This window comes from Erithacus rubecula (assembly GCF_903797595.1).
Source record: "Erithacus rubecula genome assembly, chromosome: 25".
NCBI classification, from domain to species: Eukaryota; Metazoa; Chordata; class Aves; order Passeriformes; family Muscicapidae; genus Erithacus; species Erithacus rubecula.
In genome coordinates this window covers 804,646-826,513 of record NC_136677.1, presented here as the reverse complement: position 1 = coordinate 826,513, position 21,868 = coordinate 804,646, and the positions used below count along the sequence as shown (strand labels likewise).

The window sequence follows — 21,868 nt, the reverse complement described above, 5'->3', positions numbered from 1 at the left end:
TCTTTCACAGCACATGTTCTTCTTCCACCAGATGGCCTTGAAAAAGCACCGTGCAGGTTGTGTGTTAACTTGTTCTCCACCCCCTTGTGTTGCGACATGTCAGTAGTCATCAGAGGAGAAGGGTAAATAGCATTAACATCAGGGACAGATGCAAATATTTAGCTTCTCAGAACACTGCCCCAAATACTCTGTTTGCAGCCATCAGTGAGCAGCTTTTGCCCTCCTTAATCTGACCTTGAAAGCAGAGCACAGTCTTCCCTGTTCCAGGGAACAGTCACATCTCCTTTGAGCTTTGGGAAACTTTCTTCCACCCGAAACGCTGTTAGAGCTCGTGATTGGATTGTTCCCTGGAGGGCTGAAATAAAATGATCTGAGCAAACCACAACAGTAAAGCTCTTTGGGAACCTTTCCCTGTCTGCATCAAATGATTCTTAAACAGCTAATGGCACGGGCTTTGGCGGGGCACCACGGCACTGTTAACCTGCTTCTTCTGCTTAAGTGGCTTCAGGGTTTGGGCAAGTCTGCATCGCTTGCTGCTCCTTCTGCTTCCCAGGGGCAGTTGCAGGGGAAGAGAGCAAAGGTGAGGATTTCAAAGGCAGGTGTCAGTGGCCGAGTGGTGCTTGGCCTGGTTACCAGAGCTGGCTCCCAGCTGGAGGGGCTGAGTTCACACACGGCGTTCATCCCAGTGCCCTTGAGCGGGCACACCTGGCTGCAGTGCCAGCCTGGGCAGGGGCTCAGCCCCTCTCTGCCAGCCCTCTGCCCTGGGCTCTGCTGGGCAGGAGCAGCAGCAGGCAGCAGCTCTCAGCCCTGCCAACCCTTCCCCACATCCTCGCTGGAGCAGAGGCTCCAGATCCCCTCCCGGCTCTTTGGGGGTTTGCAGGGACCTGCAGCCCTTTTCCAGTGCAGAGTGAGCTTTTGTCTGAGCTGTTGCCTCCCAGCTCTGGCAGGAGAGGCAAGCCCAGCCTCGGTGCTGGTGGCTGCAGAGGGAGGGACCCCGTTGCTCTCAGCGCCGTTGCCTGTGCATCCCGGGCCGTTCCCGGCTTTCCCGGAGCGCAGCAGGGGCTAGATGGCGCCCTTGGACCGGTGGGCACAGCCCTGCCCCAGCCCAGCCCCTGCTGCTCCCGGCGCCTTCCCCTGTCTGGTGGGCAGGGTGCCCCAGGGTGCTCCCTCTGTGCTGGGAGAGAGGGACAGACCTGCTCTAGAGAGGGAATCCACGCCCAGGGCAGGTGGGTATTCCCAACGGGACATACCAGCACTCCCCTGCAGGTGGAACCTGGCTTTCCTGCCGGGAAGAGCAAACGGCTCCTCTTTCCTTCCAAGGCTGGCAGTGAGCACCAGCAGCTGGAGCTGGTCCCCAGAGCACTGGTGAGGCAGTGCTGTGACAGGGCAGCGTGTCCACGGCGTGTTCTGAGCACTGCACAAGCTTCTTCCTTCCCGCTCTCTCTGGGTTGTCTAACACTCCCTGTTTTCGGAGTACTCCCATCAGTCTCTTATAAAATGTGCTCCTGCTTGTTGCAGATACTTGGCAAATAGGTCAAAAAGGCACACTCTGGCCATGACCAACCCTACAGCTGAAATCCCTCCAGACTTGCAGAGGCAGCTAGGACAGCAATCCTTCCGACCCCGGGCTTGGGCTCCACACCTGGGACCCGACCAGCACCGGTGAGTAGCGGCACCGGCCGGGCAGCTCGTGCCAGAACCCTGCCCAGGTGGCCCTGGATGGAGCACTGAGGACACCCCGCTGGCAGGGAGGGGTGAGGAGGAGGAGCAGGGACAAAGAGCAGACCCACAGAGCAGAGGGTGCTGACCCCTGCCTGCAGGGACCAGCAGGACTCAGCTGGCCCTTCCCTCCAGCCCCACTTTGTGGCTGGGGATGATTTGCTGGAATGGCTGCCATCACAGAAATACTGGGAATAAGCTTATTTTTTTTTAATAGAGGAAAGCTTTTCCCTGTGTAATGGTAGGCATCAAAGTAGCAGATTTGCTACAGAACATTTTTGGAGGCAGGTGCAGGCAAAATATTCATCCACAGCAGAGCTTAAAACCCTCACTGTTCTGCACCAGAGTTGTGTGTTCTGACTGCAAAGTCTCTTTGCAAAGCTCCTCGAAAGTAATTTCATTTCTCACCTGAACCCTTGATGGAAATGATGTGAGAAAAGGAAGCTGGGTGGGGAAGGAAAAAAGTAAACAAATAAACACAATGTCTGGAAAGAGGGAACCTTTGGATTGGATCTGAACACACTCAGGATGTGTGGGAGGGACAGTCCTGATGGAGGTGTTAATGTGACAGAGTCCTTGTCACAGCAGCCAACAGGAGATGCTAATGCCACAGAGGGGAGCTTAAATTCCTCTTAATGAAAAAAATACCCTCCTAACAAATGCTTTAAAGTGCTGTGACCCCTCAGTGGTAGGAGCAAAGCAGCTGCACACTGGAGTTTGCTGCCCCTTGGGAAAGCAGTGGCTGCCAGGCCAGGCTGCTGCTGGTGTTCAGCCCCTCAGGCAGCTCACACTGGCAGGTTTGACAAAGCCCTTTTTATTGTAGCCAGAGACCTGCTGAGCTGAGCACTGATGTAATCAGCAGGGACAGGTGAACTCTGAGCACTGAGACAGTGCTAGTGCCACGCTGGAGCTCCAGAAAACCAAGATAAGCACCTCTCTGCCCTCAAGTTACTCCCCCAGAGGTGCTTGGGGGATGGGAAGAGCAGGAGGGGAAACATTTTTAGGGCCACAGCTTGATAGGAAGAGGAGTGCAGCTTGCAAAACAAGCAGAATGTGCTGTGTCCTGCTTTCAGGATTGATGCAAATCCTAAAGGTAAGCCAAGTCCCTCACACACAGCAGGAATGGAATTTTTACAAGACTTTAAACACACTTACTCTGTAAATAACGTTGCTGTCACCTCTGTCTCTTGAGTCCTGAAGCTGTTGCATCATGAGCAGGGTGGTATCTGCTCGTTCCACTCTTGGCATTGTAACGTGCTCTGAGCCTGTTCTGTGTTTTTGCTGTGAAATCACGGAAATTTCATCTGACCATGGTCTAAACAGAGTGTTCCACAGTGAGTTCATGACATACCTGGCACAGAAATTAGCAGTCATTGTGTAAATAAACCACATGATTGAATGGCAGATGGGTTTTATTTTAGCCCTTAACCTATTTTAAGCCATGTTATGTATCTTCCTATGTAGCCCCTGGTTTTGTCACGTTAAATATCTGAAAGCAGAATTGAGGTACAGCTGTGCAGGGAAGTGCAGCTGTTTGCCTTGCCCACACGGGTTTCAAAAACACAGCATGATTTTATCTGTAGCTTCTGCTTTCCATCAATGCAACAGGAGAACAAATGGATCAGGATGATGGATGGGATGGTTCAAAAGGCAGGAGCACAGCTCTTTCCTTGGAAGGAGACTGAACTATGTCCTCCTAAGGCAGAGACAGTGACAAAACAGAACCCAGCCTGCTGGAAGTGGTCCAGCATCAGTCACCTTGTGACAAGAGGAGCCTGGGACAGGCCCTCAGAGTGACCTCTGGAGCTCAGCACTGCCCCAGCTGCAGCCAGGTGGGCTCTTGCTGGGTTTGGTGTCAGAGGAGCTGCAAAGACCACAGCTCCATGACCTTCTCACACACAAAGGCTACTGTGAGCCTGTGCATTAAGTGGTGCTTGCTGGGTTCTGGAGATGGTGTTAGCAGAATCTTTATAAAAGAAATCCTTTATTGATGGGGGAAATTCCTCCCTGTGAGGGTGGGCAGGCCCTGGCACAGCTTGCCCAGAGCAGCTGTGTCTGCCCCATCCCTGGGGGTGTCCAAGGCCAGGTTGGACAGGGCTTGGAGCAATCTGGGATAGTGGAAGATGTCCCTCCCAGCCCAAACCACTCAGTGATTCTGTGATTTGCACAGAAATGAGGTTGCACAGATAGCACTTGCCCGGAAGCTGTGAGGACAGGCAGGGAGCCCCAGCTGTTTGTTGTGAGGCACATTGTGATGAGTGTATGCCAGGTTATCTCTGCTCCTGATAGCATAGCTGGCACCTAAAGGCAGGGCAGGAGCTCGGTGATAATGAGGAGGAAGCCTCAACTTTGGGAGAAAACAGCTCCTGAAAAAAATCTGGCTCCCTCTGATGGCAAAGGAACCTCACTGTGAAGGGAAGTGCTTGTGGTGCCTTGGGCACAGCTTGGCTGAGATGTGCCCGCTCTGATTGCCCAGTGTGCAGCTGGGAGGCTGCTGGAAATGGAATGTCTGTACTGGAGTCTGTGTTTTGGCTGCTGTCACATCACTCACCCCCTTCTCCCTGTGTTCAGTTCTATTTACAAGGATTCCAACACTCTGCACCTCCCCACCGAGCGCTTCTCCCCGGTGCGGCGCTTCTCCGACGGGGCTGCCAGCATCCAGGCTTTCAAAGCCCACCTGGAGAAGATGGGCAATAACAGCAGCATCAAACAGCTCCAGCAGGTGAGAGAGGGGCCTCCACGAGGAATTCCTGGTGCCTCACTCTTGCTGCTTCAGGAAGCAAAAGAGGAATCTTTACATGAAGGGCGGAGGGACACAGTGGGGATTTCAGTGGGGTTTGTTCCTGCCCTGTGTGATGCACCAAATGCTGAGTGCACTTGGGCACCTGGGGGCATTCCTGCCCCCTCTCCCCTGGGGAGAACTATCGTGTTGTGCCCACCCAGGGGTGTCCTCACTGTCAGACTGCAGCTCCTGCTCTCCCACATTTCCTCTGGCAGCACTTTTGGGGCTGTTCCAGGGTATCCCAGGAAAGGGCAGCTCACCAGAGTTTGGAGTGTATTGTGGGATATTCCCTGCACAGCCAGGCACAACTTGCCAGTGGCTGGAGCAGGATTTGGCCCCAGGACAGGCCTTTTCCCCTTGCAGCACATCACAAGCGAGATGCTCTGCTCTCCTTGAAGTGTTGTTTGCAGAGCTTGCTGCCTGTGTTGAGGGAGCACAGTGGTGCCAGCTCGGTGTCACCTGCACCCATTGCTCTCCTGCTTTCTGCCATCACTGCACACCTGGTCCTGTCTCAGGGAGTGGATTTGGCTCCCTTTGCCAGCTTTTCTCAGAGGGGTGGGCTGCAGAGCCTGCCATTGCACACAGCAGGGTGCTGTGCAGCAGAAGGTCATTGAGGGGATGTGCTGGATTCCTTGCAGGAGTGTGAGCAGCTCCAGAAGATGTACGGTGGGCACATGGATGAGAGGACGCTGGAGAAGACGCAGCAGCAGCACATGTTGTACCAGCAGGAGCAGCACCATCAGATTCTTCATCAGCAGATTCAGGTAGTGCAGCCAGAGCCAGAGCTGCTGAAGGCTGAGCTCTGTTTTCCTGTGTTGCTGCAGACACAACTCGTGAGCAGGTCCCGGGGGGATTGAGGGAGGGGAGTTTGCTGGGCTTGCTGTAGCAGGAAGGCTGAAGGATTTCAGCAGAGATGTTTGCACAGCTGCTGTGGTAGCTGTGGCAGCCAGGGCTGCAGTCAGGGACTGACACTCGGTGAATCTGGATATGTCCTGCTTCACCCAGCAGTGTTTCTAAATTTACTGACTGAGACATTGACTGCAAACACTTCTTGTTTTCTTGTGGTGCCTGGTTCAGGACTGTATCCGGCCTCCCCAGCCATCTCCACCCTTGCAAGCTCCATGTGAAAACCAGCCAGCTCTGCTCACTCACCAGCTCCAGAGGTAAAGAAATGGCTTTAGGACAGCTCTGGGTTTTACTCTTCCTGAAGCCCAGGGATGAGCTGACACACTCAGGAGAGGCCAGGCTGAGTTGGAGGTTTATGGAGTCAGAATGACACAGCCAGTTTGCAGGTGAATGTGCCTGGTCCTTTGAGCTGGATTCTGTCTGAAGGACTTTAGAATCAGAAAAACTTGATTCAAAGGCACAGACCTGCTTTGAGCAGAGGACTGACAGTCTGCCTTTTGAGTGGCTTGAAGCTGCCACTTCAGATCTCTCATGCTTCCTTGGGCATCTCACACCTTTCCAGGCCCTTGGTGAGCTCAGCCTCCTTGCCCTCAGCACCCTGACTTGTAGATGAGGCAGGCTGAGTTATAGGAAATGAGAGCAAGGTGTCTCACCAGTGAGTCAGGAGGTGAGCCTGCAGTGTCCTTGTCCCCAGGTTTCTGTGGTAGCCACCAGGTCATGCTCACTCTCTGCGTGACTTGGACAAGTGGGGTGGCTCTCAGAAGAGAAGCCAAGCTGCAGAGACCTTGGGATCCCCATCAAGGGCTTAATGGTGTTTATTTTGAACAAGACACGCAGCGTTGGCATCAGTTCTCACAGCTGGGACAGCATCTTGACAAGGAGCAGGCATGGTGAGAAGGTGCTTGTTTCCCTGCCTAGGTTACGGATCCAGCCCTCCAGCCCACCCCCCAACCACCCCAACAATCATCTCTTCAGGCAGCCCAACAGCAGCCCACCCCCCGTGAGCAGCAGCGTGCTCCAGCCCCATGGTAAGCACTTCTGTGATCCCAAAGCAGCCTGGGGTTGCCAGGGCTCTGTTCCCCACCCAGCCCAGGCCCTGCACAGTTTGCTGATGATGTAAAAGATTCTCCATCTGGCAGCAAGGGCTGCTGTTATCGAGAGCTGGCGAGAAGCTGCCAGCTGGAATGTGCTGTTGGGTTCCTTGTCACAAGATCCTTACTTATCTCTCCCGGGGGTGGGGAGGAAGGGCTGATATTCTGGGGTTTATGCAAATCACTGTCAGCCCCGCCGAGTTTCTGTTTTGGTGCAAGGGGCTCTGGCTGTGACCTTTGCACGCTGGCACAGCATGACAGAGCACCCATACGGACATGTACCGGGCTCCCAGCCTGGCCCAGAGTCAGGGAATGAATCACAGCATCATAGCCTGCTTTGGGCTGAAAGGGACCCTAAGATCATCCCTTTGCAGGGGACAGGGACACCTTTCACAGACCAGGTTAACCCAAGCCCTGTCCAGCACTTTGGGGAATGGAGCAGTTCTCACTCCCAGGCCTCACCCTGGGCTGGCAGGGACGCTGAAGGTTTTTGTTCCTTGTAGGTGCTGCCTCCCAGTCCCAGTTCCAAGGGATGCCATCCCACAGCACGATCTTCCCGCAGTCGGGTAACTGCTCCCCTCCCCCGGCCATGGGGCTGACGTGCCTGGCCCTGCAGCAGCAGCAGCAGCAGCCCCAGCAGGTCACCATCCAGGTGCAGGAGCCCGGGGACATGGTCAGCAGCAGCCTCCTGCCCGGGGCCTCGGTGGGCGGCCAGGGCCTGGCGTCGCACGCGCGGGGGATGGCGCTGGGCCCCGGCGCCAGCCAGATGCAGATGCAGCAGCGCGCCAGCCTGATGGCCTCGCTCAGCTACGGCCACCGGCAGCTGTCCAAGCAGCTGAGCGCCGACAGCGCCGAGTCGCACAGGTGAGGGGCCAGCGGGATCCCAGCCCGACGCGGGTCCGTGCCAGCCTGCCTTGTGCTCGCTCCCTGCCCGGCCCTGGGGAGAGCTGCTGAGCCAGCCCAGGGCTGCTGGGGCGGCCCCTCCCGTGCAGGAGCAGCTCTGGCTCCCGCCGAGCAGTGCGGTCACTTGTCCTTTCTCCTTGTCCTTGCAGTCTGAACGTGAACAGGTATCCCCCCGCCAACTACGACCAGGTGCACTTACACCCCCACCTGTTCCCGGAGCAGCCCCGCGTTTCCCCCAGCAACTACAGCCCGCCGGGAGGGGTGGGGTTCCCTGCAGCCCAGCAAGCTCTGAAGGTCCCGCAGCTCGACCAGTACCCCAGTTTCCCTCCGAACGCACATCAGCAGCAGCAGCACTACACGGCATCGGCACTACAGCAGGCACTGTTGTCCCCGACTCCTCCCGACTACAGCCGACACCAGCAGGTACCGCACATCCTCCAGGGACTGCTTTCCCCCCGGCACTCGCTCACGGGGCACACGGACATGCGGCTGCCCCAGGCAGAATTTGCACAGCTCATCAAACGGCGGCAGCAGCAGCAGCAGCAGCAAGAATTCCAAGAGTTGTTCAGGCATATGAGTCAAGGGGATGCTGGGAATATGGGCACCAGCCTGGGACAGAACCTCTCGGAGCGCCAGTCGTTGTCTTTGCCTTATCAGAGTGCTGACACTTACCACCCCCAGAACAGCCCCCAACATCTCTTAAAAATCAGGGCTCAAGAATGTATCCAGCAGGTCCCTGCGTCCGTGCCCCCGCCGCAGGGATACGGACACCAGCCAGCCCTGTTCCACTCGGAGAGCATGGAGGAGGACTGCGCCTGCGAGGGAAACAGGGACAGCTTTCCTGACAGTAAGAGTTCAAACACATTGACCAAAGGTTGCCACGATAGCCCTCTGCTTGTAAACGCAGGAGGGCACGGGGACCCCGAATCTTTGCTAGGAACTGCTAATCCTGCGCAGGAGCTGGGAACGCACCAGTACAGGCATCAGCCCGCGCCTGGATTCAGGAATAAGGTGCCCAGCAGAGGTAAGGCTCCCTGCTGCCCATCAGTGCAGGCAGCTCTCCCTCAGTGCAGGCAGCTCTCCCTCAGTGCAGGCAGCTCTCCCTCAGTGCAGGCAGCTGTCCATCAGTGCAGGCAGCTGTCCATCAGTGCAGGCAGCTGTCCCTCAGTGCAGGCAGCTGTCCATCCGTGCAGGCAGCTGTCCATCCATGCAGGCAGCTGTCCATCCATGCAGGCAGCTGTCCATCAGTGCATCCAGCTGTCCATCCATGCAGGCAGCTGTCCCTCAGTGCAGGCAGCTGTCCATCTGTGCCAGCTGCTCACCTTCGTGCCCAGGACACCGTCCTACCCGGCACGCCAAGGGTTTCCTGACATACTCTGCATAGCACAGAATTACTGAGATTCTTTCTGGCTTTTGTGGCCTGAAGTAAATTGCAGGCACAGCCTCTGTAATAAACAAGGTTGAATAAGGAAGGAGCCCGATGGGCTGCTCCCCTTGGGAATTTGACCTACTTCTGCAGGCAGGTAAAGCTTGCTGCCATCTTTTTGGGGATGCTGCACGGTGACCATAGATTTATTCTTGTTGGCAATGTTCCCCAACATGTTTACAGGCTCATCATTATGTTTACAGGCTCATCCCCCTGTAAACAAGGGATAGGAGCAGCTCAGCTGCCAGCACACCCCAGCAGTGTAGCCATTTATTCCTGTTCTTAAGCACAGACCCTCAAGTCCTGGCACTGCCAAAGCTCCCACAAACACACATAGTAACAGTGTTGGTCAGTGTCCTGTGGTCCAGCCACTCTGGCACTTTGGGAAGCAGCAGCAAGACTCTATCCCTGCTTAAACTAGGAAGGGTGGATACTGGAGAGAGTAAGTTTAAAGTTGCCATTAGGGTCTGAAGATCTTTCCTGCTCCTTGGAAGCAGCTGCACCTTTGCTCTTCAGTGGCTGCTCTGGCAGTGCTGAACTGTCAGAGAATTCCTGCCTGAGCTGTAATTACAGGCTCCTCTGCAGGAAAAACACCCTCTGAGCCCCTCTCTAAGAGGGCTTTGAGGAGAGGCTGAGCAGGCAGATCAGTATTCCCTGCAGGACTCGGGGTGCTGGGCTGGAGCCACCAGCTGGCCCTTGGCACTCAGGGCCCTATTGCAGAGGAGCTGTGTCCAGGGCACAGGAGGCCCAGCTTTGTTCAGGGACACAGCACGGGTTTGTTGGGAAAGTACTGAGCGGGAATAGGCTGGCTCAGAGGGCTGAGTGGGGCTGCCAAGCCCTGGCCCCCCAGAGCGTGGGCAGGGGGCAGGGACGAGGCTGGGCTGTGCTGAAATCCTCCTAAACTCAGAATTCTCTTTGCTCTCAGAGCTCCACTTTCCTGCTGTGCCTGGAGTGGGTGGAATCGCCCCAGACTCAGCTGAGGTTGGAAGCTCTGGAGGCGCATTTGGTGTGAAATCATGAGTTTGAATCTTGTCACTGAAGCCTGTTAGATGGACAGTGAGGTTTGGGGAAGTCAGAAGCCAAATTTCGGCCCCCGCACTGCTGATGCAAGGGCTGCTTACACAAAAGAGAAGGACTTTAGACTGCAAGGCCTTGTAAATGAGTAAAAGCAAATAAATGTTTACAAATAGGCTTGTGTAAGCCCTTCTGACAGGGCTGTTTGTAGTAAACTGTGTCCTGGGATGCAGCTGTTTGTACCTTTTTCCCTATGGCCTCCATAACCCACTTGGACTCAGGCCTGCACTGCTTTGGGTCCAGGCAGAGTCACCTCAGAGCTTCCCAGGTACTTTTACCTACAGCAAATCCTACACCTGGGCTTTCCCATTTTTGACCTACACCAAATCTTACATCACTCAGTTTTCCCACTACTGACCTACACCAAATCCTGTATCCCTGGCTTTTCCCACTCCTTTCCTTAGACTGTGATGAGGGTGCAGTTTGAGGGGTTTGTTCCCTCCCTGTTCTCTCCTCAGCTCCCCAGATGTCTTTTCCCTGGAGCACAGTGTAACTTCCAGTGTCAGTGCTCCAGGGGCGCGTGCTGACACTGATCACAGAGCTCTGGATGTGTCTGGAGCATCTGCCAGGGATGGCAGCCGGGGACCTTGAGAGCCAACCAGCTCTGTTGGGATGTGGCTGAGCTGCCTGTGAACAGCCCTGCTCCAGTTTTGCTCCAGTGCAGCCATCCCGGGGCCGGGAGCTGCCCGTGGGAAACCTGCCTGGGCTGGGCGAGCTGTGCCAGCGTCACATGCCACAGCCACACAAAGGATGTGCCCTGAAAGGCTCTCCTCTGCAGGGCTGTGAATTCGGGGTGTCTGTCCCTGAGCAGCATCCCCAGAGGTGCACTGGGAAGCAGCTGTTCCTTGGGTCCTGGCTCGGGAGAACTGAGGGAACTCGTCACCCGCAGCGCAGGGAGCGGGGCCGGGGCTGTTTGTGGAGCTGGAGCAGCAGGCTGCTGGCCCCAAGCACTGTTCCCACAGTTGGAGCAGCATCCCAAGCAGTGTGTGGGTGGCACTGATCCTCTAACATCTGTTACCTCATGTTTTCCTTCTCATTTTCCGGGAAGGCTGGCTGCTAACCGCACGTAACCCCACGGTTGTGAAAGGCAGGGGGAGGCTGCAGCTCTGACAGAGATTCCTGCCTGGGATGGGGCTCCAGCAGGAATGCCACATTCCTGATGGAGGAAGGGCAGGGACAGCAGTGTGCTGGCTGTGCTGTCCTTGCTCACCTGAGAGCAGCGTGGGGAGCACACGGGATGGGGTTGCACTTGAATTCTGCTGAATTTGTGGACAGATTTTGGGACTGCCCTGTGTAGGGCCAGGAGTGGGACTTGGATGATCCTTGTGTGTCCAAGTGGGGATATTGTAGGATTCTATGAGATCATTTGGGGAGCAGTTTAGTGGCAGTTGCAGCACTAGCTGGGCTGTGCAGTGTCCCAGCACAGCAGGACATCACTTCCCACTGGCCAAAGCCCTGGGAAAGCTCTGGCTGTGTGAGGGATGTACCTGCAGCTGTGTCAGCGAGCTCAGCCCTGATGACAGGCTCTTCCATGGCTCAGGACTTTATCCAAAACATCGTGTACTTGATGATGGGAGGCTTTGCCTGATAGGAATGTGGCCTTTGCCCTCAGTCACAAGAGCTTGCAGTGCAGATGGACTTTGCCAGGCAGAACACTGATGTGCTCTCGCAGCCAGACTGTGGGAGGGCAGGGAGAAGTCATCTGATAAAAGTGAAGATCCTGGCCAGCTCTTCAGCAGGATTATGTTGCTTGCAATTGCCAAGGGGCCCTGCTAGAACATCCTGGGTTGGAGGCTCCCCCAGCTCTTGTGTAACAATGTGGGCAGGCTGGGGGTCGAGCTCAGGCTCGAGGGGAAGGCAGAAGTGGGAAAGGGTCTGGTTCCTGTGCTCCTGCCCCAGTACCAACAGCTTTAGGCTGCTTTTGTGGACCTGATGGAACACAGCTAGCTCTGGGATCTTTCGGGATATTAATGCTGGAGGGTGAAGCCTGTGTGACTGCAAGTGGGGGCAGTGGTGCTGCACCAGTGGAGCAGCTGGGGATCCTGTCCTTGCCCCCAAGAGCGTTTGTGTGTGGCCCCACATCTCACTTCTGCACAGGCAGCTGGGATCTGCAGGTTCCTTGTACTAACCTGTCCTTTTTCTGTCTGGTTTCAAGAGTCCATCGTAGGGAACTGCATGGACAGGAGCTCCCCTGGCCAAGCCATGCAGGTGCCTGACCACAACGGGCTGGGCTACCCCGTGCGCCCCTCGTCTGGCGAGCAGCGGCCCCGCAGCCTGCAGAGACATCACACCATCCAGAACAGTGATGATGCCTACGTAGGTGCCTCTGCCTCCCAGGTCCCTCCTCTGAGACAGCCCGGCCTGGCTGGGGCCACCCAGGGCTCTGCAGGCACATCCAGCCCAGCTGTGGGTCCTGCAGGGCTGGGAAGGAGCTGGTCATGGTAGCCCAGACTCAGTGCTCTGTGCCCTGTGGGGTTTGGGGTGCTGGGAGCTGTCCTGCCCAATTCTTGATGTGTGCTTTGTGCAGCTCCCTTCTGCTGTAGGTGAGAATGTCACCTTCACTGGTTCAGTGGTGCCCAGTGGCAGGATGAGGAGCAATGGCCAGAAACTAAAACACAAGTTCCACCTCAGCATTAGGAAGAACTTTCTGTGGAGGGTGGCAGAGCACTGGAGCAGCTGCCCAAGGGAGGGCCTGCAGTCTCCCTCTCTGGAGACATCCCAAAACCACCCAGATGTGTTTCTCTCACCTTCTCCAGGTGTCCCTGGAGCAGGGGTTTGTGCTGTATGATCTCCCTTCCTACCCCAGCTATGCTCTGATTCTGTTAGTTCAGAGGGATTTGGACATTGTGTCCATCCTCCTGTTGAAGGGACAGGCTGCACCCAAGCCGTGCCTGATGCAGTTCTTGTCTTTCCAAACCCTTGCTGGAGGTTTGCAGAGGCTCCATGGGCAGGTGGGGAGCAGCAGGATCCTCTCCTGGGCTCCCCTTGAGCGTGTCCTGCCGTGCCCACAGGTGCAGTTGGATAACTTGCCCGGGATGAGTCTGATGGCAGGGAAGGCGCTCAGCTCGGCGCGGATGTCAGACGCCGTGCTCAGCCAGTCGTCGCTGATGTCCAGCCAGCAGCTGGACAGGGACGGCGAGGGTGAGCTGCCAGGGGCAGGGGGTGGGCAGCTCCTCGGGGAGCTCCCTCACAGCCACGGCTGCTGAGTCACCTCCTGGCCCTTGCAGATTGTGGGGAGAGTTTGGAAGGTCAAGAGCACGCGACCCTGGGCGATGGCAGCCAGCACCTCAACAGCTCCTGCTACCCCTCGACGTGTATCACGGACGTCCTGCTGAGCTACAAGCACCCCGAGGTGCCCTTTGGGATGGAGCAGGCAGGGGTGTAACCAGGAGGGAGTGAGTATCCCTGTGTCCTCCTCTCTTCCATGGGTCACCTTCTCTGCTCATGGCTCCAGGCTGGGGTTGGGACCATCCTCTCAGGGCTCCTGTGCTGGAGCTGTTTGCTATCCCATGGGCAGCTTCCCTCCTTCCAGGCTGGTGCCTGGCAGGGTCTGTCTCCTGGGGCAGGGTCAGGAATGGCCTGGGAATGCTGGAGGGCTGTGGGGGAGATGTGCCATTCTGGTGTCCCCTAACATCTCTCTCTCTCTTGCAGGGTTTGTGTACAGCTTTGAAATGAAAAGGTCCATTTTAAACCAACAGTATCTAGCAGCATTGCGCCAAATTGCCGTAGTATTTCTGACTAACTGGAATACCATGGCCCCTTTCCTCATCCTCACTTCATCCAGTGTGTCGTTCCTTTGGGTTCTTTAATTTCTGCCACACTTGCCTGTAACTCCAGCTACACCCAGAGCCCTGAGCCCGACACGGGGGATCAGCCTGGGCGCCGGGGCTGCTCTGGGGGCTGAGCCTCCCTGGAGCCTGCCCTGAGCAGCTCTGAGGGGGCTGGAGCCACTCCTGGATGGAGGCCACGCTCTCCTTCCATCTGTCCCTCTGCAGGGGTCTGGGCCTGGCAGCGCTGGCGGGGCCCCCCCACCCCGGTGCAATCCACTTCTTGTCTCCCCTCTGTCTGCTCTGTTCCCTCTCGTGTGTCGGGGTGCTGACAGGATCACCCCTGCCCTGCCCTCCCTTCCCTTCTCTTTCCAAATCTGCCACGACTTGGGGTTTTTCTTTTCCTGGCTAACGTAGGGCAGACGGATTTTTCTTTGTTTCCTTTGCTTTTCCTCCTGATCACGTAGGAATTTTTTTTTTTTTTTTTTTTGGTAAATGTTGTTTTATTATTATTGTTATTAATAAAAGGCAAAAGGAATTTCTGTTTGAGAGAAATTTTTAACTAGATTCTGTTCTATATGAATTGTGACTTGCACCTTTTGTTCAAAGTATTTTATTTCTTTTAATGACATTGTACTTGTGACTGGTTTTCTCTCGTGCCAGTGACGACAGTGGTAATTCTCCTTATAGAGATGGGGCGTGCAGAGGTCTCTTCTTTGTCCCTTTTCCATCCTTTCCGTGGTGGATAGAGCAGGAGGCCCCCCCTCCACTGGGGCTCAGGAGGACGTGGTGTCACCCTTGCCTTTGGGACTTACCAAGCTCCAGCTCAGATCCTTCTTACTGACGTTTTTTCTGGAATACTTTTTTAAAACGCAAGGAAACATCGCCCCAGCCCTCCTGACTTTGCACAGAAGGAAGTGTGAAACCAGCACGGCAGAGGTGACTTTGCAATCCTTCCCCCGTGCCTCTTGCCAGCCTCCCCTTCTGCGGGAGAGCACCGCCGACAGCTCCGCGACGCGAGAATCCCCGGCGGGGCGGCTCCGCAGCCCGCGGAGCCCGCGGCTGGGGCGGGAAGGGTGGGACACGCCGAAAGCCTTTTGCTCTGTCCCTTTGGTTCATTTTCCTTTTGTTTACATGACACTGTATCGTGGGAGAGTCGCCGGGCCCCCCCCCAGCAGCCGCTGCCCCGCAGGGCCGCGTCACCGTGCCATCTGCAGTATCACACTTTTTTTATCATGGCTTTGTATTGTAGTAATCAATACGCGCAGTATATGTTGAATGTATATTAATATACTTTGCTATTATTTCTGTTTTTTGGAAATGTCAGAAGTATTTTTTTTTTCTTCCTCATTTATGTTGGACTAAAAACGAACAGGAAAAAAAAAAAGTTTCAGTAAATCTTCAGTCCATTTTTTTGTGGGTCACTTGCAACTAGTCAATTAGTTGGACAGTGGGATCATAACAAATAAAACCATGATTATGATCTTCCCTGGGCTCTTGTTTGCCTTGTTGCTCAACGCCACAGTTCAAGGGGCAGCAGCTGCTGTGTCCCCAGTGCATCCCTGGCACTGTCACTTCCCCCAGCTCCAGCAGCCCCCCTGGCTGGGGTTCCCAACGCCCCCCGGCACTCGCAGCCCCCCTGCAGCCGGAGCCCAGCAGTGCTGCAGATCAGCCCCTGCCCGGCCATTGCTGCAGTGGGGCTTTTCCAGCTGTGGGCAGAGTCTGGGAGCTGTGCCTGTGCCTGGGGTGGCAATACCCGTGCCATGCCTTGAGGTGCCCAGCGGGCTGGCACGGGCCGGGGCTGCAGGGAGCTGCAGAGTGCCACAGAGAAACTGGAGCATCATTCCCCAATAGCAGCTCGCCCTGGCACTGCCAGCCCTGCACACCCCCTGCAGCCCCGTCTGGGGCCGTGGCCCCTCTCTCACCGTCCCCTCTCTCTCCCCTTGCCAGGCCGGGCTCAGCCCTGTGCGCTTGATTCCTGTGCATCCCTGGCCTGTGACAGTGGGACAGGGAGCACCTGGGGGTGACTCGGCTTCAGGGGAGTTTTGGGGTGGCCGTGCCAGTGCTGGTGCCTGCTCTGAGCAGAGCCTTCGCTTTGCCCGGGTCCCCAGCGAGGGCTGGCGTGGGCGGGCAGGGGCGCAGTCCCTGGGGGACCTCTGAGCCGGGGACACAGCGGGAGAAGGGGGTGACGTGGGCGGCCCGGTGAAGGACGGGGCACGGACCCGCGGGCGAGGCGAGGGGTCCGGGTACGGCAGGCCAAATCCCTGCGGGAATAAACCTTGTCCCCGGGCCGGCGGCCAATCCCTGGGGGCTGCGAGGGGCCCCGGCAAGGCCGCGGGGCCAGCGGGAATCTGGGTCACCGGGAGCGTAAACAGCTCCTTGGCCGGCGAGGCGCGTCCCGCGGGGAGCTCCTGTTTGCTCGCCGCCCCTGCCAAGCCCGCGCTCCTCGGCGATGCTGCGCGATCCTTGAACCCTGCGCGCCACATCGCCCGCCGGGAGCGCGTCCCGGGGCCGCCGCGCTGGCTTATCTCCGCGGAACTGCCCCTCCGGCATAAATAGCGGCGCCGGAGCCCCGGCCGCTCAGACGGGACGAGCAGCAGCGCTAGCGAGAGCTGGTAAGAGCCCGGGCTGCTCCGCAGGACCCGCAGGACCGGAGCGGTGCCGCTCGCCCGGCGCCCCGGCGGGAGCCCCGAGCCGGGCTGGGGCTCAGCCCCGCCGGGTTGGGTTTGCCGGAGCTCCCCGCGCCCAACTCTCTTGCTCTGCCCGCAGGTCCAGCGTCAAGATGAGAGCCGTGGTGTTGACCCTCGCCCTGCTCTGCCTGACGGGTAGGTCCGGAGGGGCTGCGGATCCCCGCGGGATGGAGCAGCACGGGCGGGACGCGGCGGCTGCGCCCGGCGCGGGCGCTGCTGGAAGCCGCCGGTTTCCGAAGCGCTGTGCGAGCCGGGCTGCGGCCAAGGGGCTCCCTGGTCCCATCCCGAGCCGGGCAGGTCCCCGGCAGGGCTGGAGCCGTTCGCGGGCAGCGCGTCCTGAGCACAGCCGGCTCTCTCCGCAGGCACCCAGGCCCGCTCCTTCTGGCAGCACGATGAGCCCCAGGCACCCCTGGACCGCCTCAAGGACATGCTCGATGTGTACCTGGAGACAGTGAAGGCCAGCGGCAAGGAAGCCATCGCCCAGTTCGAGGCCTCCACCGTGGGCAAACAGCTGGAGTAAGTGGGAGCTGTGTGACGGGGGGCTGGAGGGGGGCTCCGGGCACAGTGTGTGACCTCCCTCCCCTCCCGCAGCCTGAAGCTGGGCGAGAACCTCGACACTCTGGGTGCTGCTGCCGCCAAACTGAGAGAGGATGTGGCCCCCTACTACAAAGAGGTGCGGGAGATGTGGCTGAAAGACACCGAGGCCCTGCGCAAGGAGCTGAGCAAGGACCTGGAGGAGGTGAAGGAGAAGATCAAGCCCTTCCTGGACCAGTTCTCTGCCAAGTGGACGGAGGATCTGGAGCAGTACCGCCAGCGCCTGGCACCCCTGGCCCAGGAGCTGAAGGAGCTCAGCAAGCAGAAGGTGGAGCTGCTGCAGCAGAAGCTGACCCCGGTGGCCGAGGAGGCGCGGGACCGTCTGCGCGGGCACGTCGAGGAGCTGCGCAAGAACGTGGCCCCATTCAGCGATGAGCTGCGGCAGAAGCTGAGCCAGAAGCTGGAGGAGATCCGGGAGAAGGGCATCCCCCAGGCCGCTGAATACCAGGCCAAGGTGGTGGAGCAGCTCAGCAACCTGCGGGAGAAGATGACCCCCCTGGTGCAGGACTTCAAGGAGCGCCTCACCCCCTACACCGAGACCCTCAAGGCTCGTTTCCTCAGCTTGCTGGAGGAGCTCCAGAAGACCGTGGCCTGAGCTGAGGGACTGACCCCAGCCCCGCTCCGCAGCAGGGAGCTCCCTGCCCTGCCCCGGGCGCTTCTTCTCAGGGGGCTCTGGGGACAGGCTGCAGGAGCCCGGGCCAGCCCAGCCCTCGGGTGTCCTCCCCGGAGAACCCCTCCTACCCTAGAATTCCCTCCCCAACCCGGCGTTTCTCTCAGCTTTGCCTCCCTTTTGACAAATAAACTTGACTTAAGTTATTGGAGCTCGCTCAGTCTTTGCAGTGGATGCTGGAGGGGGCAAGGGGTGCTCTGAGATGGGGGTACTGGGGGACCCAGAGGGATTGGGGGGACAGGGAGCTGGTGAGGTGCCCTGGGCTCGCCCAGTACCGAGTCCAGCCCTGCCCGTGTGCTCAGCCCCGCGCAGGGCACTGGAGTATGGTGGCACTGAATTTGCAGAGACGTGTGGAAGCAGTACCCGGTTCCGCCACCCCGGGCACCCCGGCACGGCCGTGTGTACCCCAGTGCTGGTGTCCCAGCCCTGCCTCTCCCCGCGGGTCACACTCCTCCTTTGCAGTCCCCCCGTCCCCAATGATGCCACCGCAGAGTTTGCATCAACCCCACTTTATTGAGAGCACCACGACAGCGGGTGGGAGCCGGGGGGTCCCCAGCCCCGAGAGTCCCCGGGCAGCCCCTGGAGAAGCTACGCGGCCGGAGTCTTCTTCCAGAGCTCCGCCAGCTGCTCCTTGAGCCAGACCAGCCGCTGCTTCGCCAGCTCCGCGTTGTCCGACAGCCACTGCCTGCAGGGGAGGGGGTCAGCGCGGGGCCCTGGCCGGGCTCCCCGCCGGCACCGGGGGACGGGGACAGGGACAGGGACAGGGACAGGGACAGGGACAGAGCTGGCGGGGTTCGGGACCACCTGGCCTGCCGCACCGCCTCGGACTCCCTTGCCCTGGTGTAGGCGTCCTTGGCCATGGCCGTGGCTTTCTGGGCCAGCTCCTGCACCTTCTGCACCAGCGCCTTCGGCTCCTCGGCCCCTGCAAGCACCAGCCTGGTGGGACTGGGGGCTCGGGGCCCGCGGCTGCGCCCCCCCCCGTGTGCGCTCCCAGCGCCCCGACCCCCTCCTCCTGCGCAGCCCCCGGCCCTTACTTGCTCCCACCGCCAGGACGGCCGTGCAGGCGAGCAGGAACAGCAGGGACGCCTTCATGGCTGGGGAGAGAGCAGAGCGCAGGATGTGGGGCAGCACGGGGGGCACGGGGGTCCCGACCCCGTCCTCTTCCCAGCACGACACTCACCAGGAATGTCCCCACTCACCTGCGCCGGGCTCTGTGAGGCGGGGGCAGCCCTGGGCTCCCTCTTTATACCTTCCCCACGGCCCCCCTGGGGGATTTGTGCAAAGGTCAGGGCAGGGCGCGGGGGGGCTGCAGGGGCGCTGCGTCCAGCCAGGAGTTGGGAAATCGCGCGGGGACGGAGCCTGCGGCGCCCCGCGTGTCTGTGTGCGCACACTGCTGTTCACACCTGGCTGTGTGCACACGCGTGTGCGCAGCCAGCCCGATGCCCGCGCCAGGGGACAGGCCCGGGCACACACGGCACAAGGGTGACATCCAGCGGCCCTGTCCCCGGGCACAACGGCCCCGGGCACCGCGAGGCGCTTCGGACCTTGCCACTGCCACTGCCTGGCTGGTCCCTGCCCCTGCCCGCCGTGCCCTTTGCCCGCTGTGACACATCGCCGCTGCTCCGCTGCCCCCGGGGCGCGGGTGGGCTGGGCCGGGGGCTGCTCCCCGCCAGGTGTGTGCCGAGAGCCCGATGCCCACGGGCAGGGACACGCAGGGTCCCAGCTCCATTCCCAGGCACCGTGTGGCTGCGGTGCCCTGCAGTGCCCTGCCCCTTCCTGTGCCAGGGCTTCCTCCAGGAGCCTGGAGCGGGAAAAAACGATGCCATCCTGCCTGTGTACAGCCTCGTGTGCCCCCCAGCTCCATCAAAGCATCCCCCTGAGCCTGTGTCCTGCCCTGCTGCCCAGCCCAGGCACAGCACTGCCAGTGGCACAGTTGGGAGGTCCCTGCAGCATCCCCAGACCCCGTGGCCTGTCCCACTGCCACCCATCCTACAGCCATGCATCCCATATACTGCACTGCCAGTGCTGTGGGGCCATTCCTGCATCCACAGAGCAGGGAGGTGTCCCCTCAGCCCAGGGGAGGGGCTCACTGTGTCCTGAGTACCCCCAGCCCCCGTCTGTCCCTGTCACCCCCGTGGGGCTGGTGGTGACGTCAGGGCTGGGGGTGATGTCAGGGCTGGGGGTGATGTCAGGCCTGCCTGCACGTCAGGCACTTCCACGTTGTGACTGTGCTAAAGTCCAAGCCCTTGCTGTGTCACAGCCGCGTGGAAGCTGCAGGAGCTCTCAGGCTGCATAAATAGCGCCGGGAGCTGCCGGCTCCACAGGTACAGCAGCAGTGGCAGCACAGGTGAGCAGCTGCAGGGGCTGGAGGGAGCCAGGAGGGAGCCAGGGTCTCCAGCACCTCTGGCACGGGGCTGGGGAGCTGCTGGTCCCTGGGGCTCCCTTCACCTCTGCTCTGTGCTCCCACAGGAGTTGCTAGCACTCAGGATGGCGCCCAAGGTGGCCGCCCTCGTCCTGGTTCTCCTTGCGATCTCAGGTGAGGTGGTGTGAGGGTCCTGCAGGGCGGTCCTGCCCTGGGGCAGGGATGGGGAATGTCCCTGCTGTCCTGGGGCAGTGGGGCTGTGTGGGCGCTGATCCCAGCACCCCTTGCAGGGTCACGGGCTGATGTGAACCCCGACGACGTGGCCAGTGTGATCTGGAAGTACTTCACGGAGCTGGGCAGCAATGCCAAGGACACGGTGGGACAGCTGCAGCAGACCGAGATCAGCAAGCAGCTCAAGTGAGCCGAGCCACAGTGCTGGGGGGCTAGGGGGGCTGGGGGGCTCAGGGGGTGCCAGCAGGGCCTGGGCATGCGGGCACACACCTGACAAGTCCCCTGTCCCCAGCACCCTGCTGAAGAGCAACCTGCAGACTGTCAGCGCCTACGCCGAGGACCTGCAGGAGCGGCTGGTGCCCTTTGCCACGGAGCTGCAGGCGCGGCTGGCGAAGGACTCGCAGCGGATGAAGGAGCAGATCCAGCAGGAGCTGCGGGAGCTGCAGGCCAAGCTGGCGCCCTACGCCGACGAGGTGCACCAGCAGATCGGCACCAACATCCGCGAGCTGCAGGCCAAGCTGAGCCCCTACGCGGAGGAGCTGCGCTCGCAGGTGGACCGCAGCGCCGGGGAGCTGCAGCGGGCGCTGGAGCCCTTGGCGGCCGAGCTGCGGGAGCGCCTGCAGGGCAACACCGACAGCATCAAGGCCTCCCTCAGCCCCTACGCGGACCGGCTGCAGCAGCAGATCGACGGCGGCGTGGAGAGCCTGAAGGAGCGGCTGTCGCCCATGGCGGACGAGCTGAAGGCGCAGGTGGAGCAGAGCGTGGCCGAGCTGCGGCGCGGGCTCAGCCCCTACGCCCAGGAGGTGCAGGACGGCCTGAACCGGCAGCTGGAGAGCCTGACCCTGCAGATGGAGCGGGCGGCCGAGGAGCTGCGCGGCCGCCTGGCCACCAGCTCCGAGGAGCTGCGCGCCCAGCTGAGCCCGCTGGCCCAGGAACTGCGGGAGGCGGCGAGCGGGGACACCGAGAACCTGCGGCAGCGCCTGGCTCCCCTGGCCCAGCAGCTGGAGCAGCGCGTGGGGCAGACCCTGGAGAGCTTCCGGCAGCAGGCAGCTCCCTTCGGAGAGACCTTCGGCAAGCAGCTGGTGCAGCGGCTGGAGGAGATGCGCGGCAAGCTGGAGACGGGCACTGCCGGCGTGGAGGATCACCTGGAGCTGCTGGAGAAGGAGGTGCGGGAGAAGGTGGCTGCTTTCCTCAGCACCGTCCCACCCCCACAGAATTAAGCCGGCCGTTCACAAACATTACAAACATTCCTGGCCCCTTCCAGTGATTGAAATAAATCTGCTTGTGATGCACGTGCTGATCCGTGTCCTTCCTTCTCATAGCATCCTGCTGTTCTAGCCTGGGGATACCTGGGGCACTCTCAGCTACTCTGAGGAGGGAGCATCACCCCGAATTTGGGTCCTGGGGCACCAGGGAGAGGGAGCAGAGGTGGGGTCAGGTGGGTGGGAGGTCTCTGTGGTGGCTGGAGATGGTGGCAGCCAGGTGAGCCCAGGGAGCAGCACAAGGCCGGGGTCTCCTATCCCCTCATCACAGCTGGGAGCTGCGGAGGAGCAGAGCCCGGGATGCGGCCAAACATCCCCGCTGTGGTGGGGCAGCAACTGGGGTCTGCGGGTGGGTGACAGACACCGCAGCGGGGCTTGGACAGGAGGGGAG

The 21,868-nt window shown here is 59.6% G+C and overlaps 4 protein-coding genes across 7 annotated transcripts in view; 3 read left to right on the top strand and 1 right to left on the bottom strand.

The window, feature by feature from the left end:
• SIK3 (SIK family kinase 3) overlaps window positions 1-15,156 on the top strand; it is a 69,660-nt gene extending 54,504 nt beyond the window's left edge. For 2 of the 4 annotated variants that reach the window (XM_079326535.1, XM_079326536.1), the window contains exons 15-25: window positions 1,519-1,662; window positions 4,291-4,441; window positions 5,140-5,265; window positions 5,579-5,664; window positions 6,326-6,435; window positions 7,002-7,362; window positions 7,551-8,425; window positions 12,057-12,217; window positions 12,913-13,042; window positions 13,129-13,296; window positions 13,553-15,156. In XM_079326535.1, coding sequence (XP_079182661.1) covers window positions 1,519-1,662; window positions 4,291-4,441; window positions 5,140-5,265; window positions 5,579-5,664; window positions 6,326-6,435; window positions 7,002-7,362; window positions 7,551-8,425; window positions 12,057-12,217; window positions 12,913-13,042; window positions 13,129-13,286 — 2,302 coding nt within the window. In that variant the 3' untranslated portion in view covers window positions 13,287-13,296; window positions 13,553-15,156. The remainder of the gene's footprint in view (window positions 1-1,518; window positions 1,663-4,290; window positions 4,442-5,139; window positions 5,266-5,578; window positions 5,665-6,325; window positions 6,436-7,001; window positions 7,363-7,550; window positions 8,426-12,056; window positions 12,218-12,912; window positions 13,043-13,128; window positions 13,297-13,552) is intronic. The other 2 variants (XM_079326538.1, XM_079326537.1) reach the window with 1 other exon arrangement.
• Window positions 15,157-15,887: 731 nt separating this feature from the next.
• APOA1 (apolipoprotein A1) lies at window positions 15,888-17,773 on the top strand. The gene is made up of 4 exons (XM_079326957.1): window positions 15,888-16,283; window positions 16,438-16,493; window positions 16,721-16,874; window positions 16,950-17,773. Exons 2-4 carry the CDS (start codon window positions 16,451-16,453, stop codon window positions 17,545-17,547), a joined length of 795 nt encoding a protein of 264 aa, XP_079183083.1. The 5' UTR covers window positions 15,888-16,283; window positions 16,438-16,450; the 3' UTR covers window positions 17,548-17,773.
• Window positions 17,774-18,115: 342 nt separating this feature from the next.
• On the bottom strand, window positions 18,116-18,810 carry APOC3 (apolipoprotein C3). Its single transcript, XM_079326552.1, has 3 exons — window positions 18,657-18,810; window positions 18,427-18,544; window positions 18,116-18,307 (listed from the first exon to the last, which is right to left on the bottom strand). The coding sequence occupies exons 1-3, from the start codon at window positions 18,712-18,714 to the stop codon at window positions 18,211-18,213; spliced, it is 273 nt and encodes a 90-aa protein (XP_079182678.1). The 5' UTR covers window positions 18,715-18,810; the 3' UTR covers window positions 18,116-18,210.
• Window positions 18,811-19,961: 1,151 nt separating this feature from the next.
• On the top strand, window positions 19,962-21,505 carry APOA4 (apolipoprotein A4). The gene is made up of 3 exons (XM_079326548.1): window positions 19,962-20,158; window positions 20,275-20,401; window positions 20,508-21,505. Exons 1-3 carry the CDS (start codon window positions 20,110-20,112, stop codon window positions 21,433-21,435), a joined length of 1,104 nt encoding a protein of 367 aa, XP_079182674.1. The 5' UTR covers window positions 19,962-20,109; the 3' UTR covers window positions 21,436-21,505.
• The last annotated feature ends 363 nt before the right edge of the window (window positions 21,506-21,868 follow it).